Source organism: Cannabis sativa, chromosome 3 (genome assembly GCF_029168945.1).
Source record: "Cannabis sativa cultivar Pink pepper isolate KNU-18-1 chromosome 3, ASM2916894v1, whole genome shotgun sequence".
NCBI lineage: Eukaryota > Viridiplantae > Streptophyta > Magnoliopsida > Rosales > Cannabaceae > Cannabis > Cannabis sativa.
The window spans coordinates 52,787,537-52,792,181 of NC_083603.1; the positions used below are offsets into that span (position 1 = coordinate 52,787,537).

Below are 4,645 nucleotides of genomic sequence, written 5' to 3' on the forward strand. Positions count from 1 at the left end.
AGTTGTAATGGCGACTACTCAATATTAATTTACCCTATTTAAAAATATATAGTAATTTCTTTTATATTGTTTGGTTTGAAACTTAAAAGTGAAGGTAGATAAAGAAGAAATTAATTATATTAAATTTAAGGGTTTTTTCAAATTTACATTTTTAAAGCAGTTTTTTTTATTAATTTTTATAAAAATTTACATAGCAACTCAAATAACAACCAATGGAACAACTTAAATCATAATCTAAATTCACAAAACATCTCACATAACAACTATCGAAACAACTCAAACTATGAAAATAAAAAATAAGATTTTTTCATTTTTACACTTCAAAATAGTTTTTTTTTTTTTTTTACGAAATTTTACATAGAAACTTCTATTGCAACTAATGCAAACCACTTTAAAAACTTAAACCATAAATTTAAAAAAAAAAAAAAAAAACTTAAAAAAATAGTATATAGAATAATTTTCTTAAAAAAAAGTTAAAATAGTATCATGATTCCCCTAATTAAATTAAGTTAAATATATATTATTTTAAAAAATTGACTTATATACTATTTTTTTATTTTTTTAAAAAAATAAAAATTTGAGTTTTAAAATAGTTTTTTTGTTGGTTGCTTTACGGGTTTTAATTGTACTGTTAGTTACAATAAATATTTCTATATAAAATTCTATAAAAATACAAAAAAAAAAAAAAAAACTGGTTTTGAAGTTTAAAAATAAAAAAGCTTAACTCTCTTTTCCATCATAATTTTTTTTCTCGAATCCAATCCTAATATCTTTCCGATCTCTCTACCATAGTGTTAGTGTCAACGCTAAAATGAGTTGATTTATATATCTCAAAAGATATAGAAAAGCTAGCATTTTATTGAAATTCCTCAACTTTAATAGTACTGATTGAGGCAATTAGGTTAAGCTAGCATACTCGCATAGAGCTGCATTACACTACATAATACATATATTTAACGTAACATATACACATATATAGATATAGTGTAATAACCGTTACGTTGCATACATATATAAATATAGGCTAACTAATCAGTCTTGGAAGCAAGAAAATCAGCGAACATGTTGGGAGAGGTGGGGCATATTCTTGGGCATCCAACCACCTTGTATCGGCAGAGACACCTTGGGCACGATGATCTGTCGCAAAGGCAAGGGTTCCCGCAAGTTGATGGGCAAGCGCCTCTTCTCTCGTCTGTACGAGTGCAACTCAGCTTCCCATCCTCTCCAACTGTGCAATCACAGCTAGCACATTTCGTTGGACCTATTTACAAAACACAAAGTAATTATCAAATAATATATAATCAAACAAGAATCACATATCTCATTTTTATATCTTAATTAATGAGTGCCTAAAAAAGATGAAAAAAAAAAAATAGATAGGAACTCCCATTATATTTGAAAAAATGGCCCACATAAAAGATAATAATTATTGGGAATATTCAATCATCATGGCTCGAAGAAAATCCATGTTGGGTCCTTCCACCAACGAATATATATATATATATAAAACTTCTTTAAAAATAAAAAGTTTCTAAGTTAAAACAAGAAGTAGGAGACACTCAATGATATTATAGATGCATACCAACAGCGCACTGATAAACACTCTCAGATTCTAAGGAAGAGTCAAGGGTAGCATGAGTTGTGATAGTCACAACAGCCAACAGGAACAGCACCAAGGAAAGCTTGTTGAAGGCCATATTATCGCTTCGGACGTGGAATGTCAATATTTGATATGCTTAGTATTGATAATATTTGGGATGCCTTAACCTGGTTGCTTGATCCTATTTATAGAGGCTTAAGGGATAAAATCATTATTTTTTCCCATTCACAGATTAACACTTCTATCTAGTCCATTACTTAATTTTTGAATTTTTAAGTGGTTAATTTAATATTTAATTTGGGCATGTGAGAAATGTGCCTACCGGTCTTCCAAATTTAATAATTTATATATTAACAAAATAGTACAAAGGAATATGACTCTTCAGCAAAATAAAAGACAAAAGGCCTTGGAAGAAAGAAAGTATTGTAATATTCAAATAACATTTTCTAAGAGAGATTATTCTATCAAAAATAACAATTTATAAAATATATATATTTTCTGAGAGAAAAAATATGGGAGTTTTTTTTTTTTTTTTGAAAGGAGAAAATAATTTATAATTGAATTGTTTCGAGACTAAGTAAAAATTATATATTTATAGTAATTTAATGTTTAAGTTAAAAAAATCTAAATTTGGTTTTCTCAAAAAAATAAAAAAAATTGAAAATATTTTAAATTAGAAAATTATACATAATAGATTTATATAAAATTTTGTAACATATATTATTTTTAAATAAATTTACGATTTTAGTTACTCTGATAATTTCTACGTAAGTTGCTATATAAAATTTAGCTGCAATTTATGTAACTCTATTAATTACTATGTGAATTTCTATAAAATTAAAAAAAAAAATACTTTAAAATGTAAAAATAAACAAAAACCTTATAAAACAATCCTAAATCTCTTCCTTTTCTTACAACTCCATATATCTAACCTTCGGGAAAAGATCATATATCTTTATTAATATATAAATGTCCATAATTGACACTTTGCCTTATTGTGTAAAATATATTTAGCTATTAATTCTATTTGAAATTGGATAATAATAACTATCTTTTTCATCTTTTCTTCTGTTATGAGTTATATTTTAATTCTTAACGTTCAACCACGTATACTTTGATGAGCTACTGCGAGAAATTAGACTTTTGTTGCAATATCTTATTATAATTGAATTAAAATTTGTGTATAATGAGTGTAATTAGGTGGCTCATATTTTGACCAATTATACTTTGGTAATCAAAATTAGTGTCATGTGGATTTCTTCTCCTGATATTCAAGCTATTCATCTAGATATGCCTTTTTCTTTGAGAAGAGAAGATGAATAGCTTAAGGAGAAGTAATCCCAATCCACATGACACTAATTTTGATTACCAAAGTATAATTGGTCAAAATATGAGCCACCTAATTATACTCATGATACACAAATTTTAATTCAATTATAGTAAGATATTACAACAAAGGTGTAATTTCTCGCAGTAGCTCATCAAAGTCCCTACACCTTTCTCTTTATCGATTATAAGTTGTATCGCTCGAAGATAATCAGTAACAACTCAAAATATGGGTATACATCGTTGTAAGCCAGTCCGGATGCCATCATGTATAGCAAAGAATCCAGCAATTAAAGATGAGCTTACTTGAGGGAGAATCATGACTAAAGTAAAATTGAATCGCATCATTACTTTCTCAAATCACCACTCCACTCGTTGAAAGCCCCACCTCAACACAGCAGCCAACATCAACATTAATGGTCACAGACCCCTCATCAGGTGGCACCCACGTGTTTACTTCCCAGCTGCCTCCAATGTAATTAGCTTGATTATAATTAAGCAAAAATTTACCACACCAATTTAGGAGGTCCCCTTCCTGTAGGCTAAATCCCCCATGCACTACTGAGTTTCTAGCATTCCAAAGATGCTATAAAATAACCAGAAAAGGAGCAAACGAATCTCGTGACCATACCTTAGCTAACAGATGGAATACAGAGATGATTGCCATTGAGCACAGTCTTTAGATCTGATCTCACCAAGCACTCCTTTTTCATACTTTGATACTCAATGAGAAACACTACTACAAATATTACATTTTGTGTTGGTTTTATACTATATATGAAATTTTATGTTTTTTATATTTTATGTGTGGCAATATTGGAACGCGACGTTTGGCCAATAGAATCACATTTTCTTTATAATTTAGTATTTTAATAATAGCAGGGCAACCTAGATAGACATTGGGAATATTTGAGGTTTTAGAAATGATCAATTACCCCTAGGTGGTAAGTTTCCTTTTGGCATAGGCAAGGGTAAAATAGTCTTTTTCTATTTTTATATTTTTGCCTTGTAGTGGATTGTTTTATTTGAGTAATATAAATTTAATATATTAGATAATTATGTTTTTTTTTTTCATTTATCAAAAAATCAAAGAAAACACAATATCTTATTCTCTCTTCAAGCTCTCTAGAAACCAGCAGCCATTGAAGGGTTTTTTCTGCCTAATTCAGAGTGTTTAGTAGAATCTTGTAGGTTTCAATCCAAGGTAATTTCCCTAGCTCATTTCTTTTTGTTTTTTTTAAGTTCAATTTAGTTTTCCATGCATGATGTTAGGATTAGGGTTCTGTGATGTTGAAGGATGTTTGAATTTGTGTTCCGAAGTTAAAATGATGTTGTTTGAGTTGACTTCACGGTGTTTTGGGGGCTTGGTGATGTTTTTGGTCAAGGTTTGAGCTTTAGAGCTCAAACTTTGGTCTGTAATGGTGATTTATATTTCTGTGGTTGATTCTTGTTTTTATTGCATAAAGTATGTTTGTTGTGACCTAATTAGGAGGTTTGGAAGGTTTTAGATCATTTGGGGTCGAATTGGCTTATTTATGATGTTTTTTGTGTTTCCTGCACTAAACTGGTCGATCGTTTCAGTGGGACATGTAGGAACCAAAATTTTGGTTGGTCCCCAAAAAACCCCATAGATCTGGTCATTTGGTTGTGGAACCAGTCTGCCAGTTGGGCCAGTTTAGGGAACCCTAGTTTTTCCCGTTTTTGCTATGTTTAGGGTAT

At 29.6% G+C, this 4,645-nt stretch overlaps 1 protein-coding gene across 1 annotated transcript; it reads right to left on the bottom strand.

Moving 5' to 3' along the window:
* Window positions 1-838: 838 nt before the first annotated feature.
* On the bottom strand, window positions 839-1,859 carry LOC115709853 (uncharacterized). The gene is made up of 2 exons (XM_030638089.2): window positions 1,583-1,859; window positions 839-1,261 (listed from the first exon to the last, which is right to left on the bottom strand). Exons 1-2 carry the CDS (start codon window positions 1,695-1,697, stop codon window positions 1,029-1,031), a joined length of 348 nt encoding a protein of 115 aa, XP_030493949.2. The 5' UTR covers window positions 1,698-1,859; the 3' UTR covers window positions 839-1,028.
* Window positions 1,860-4,645: the final 2,786 nt, after the last annotated feature.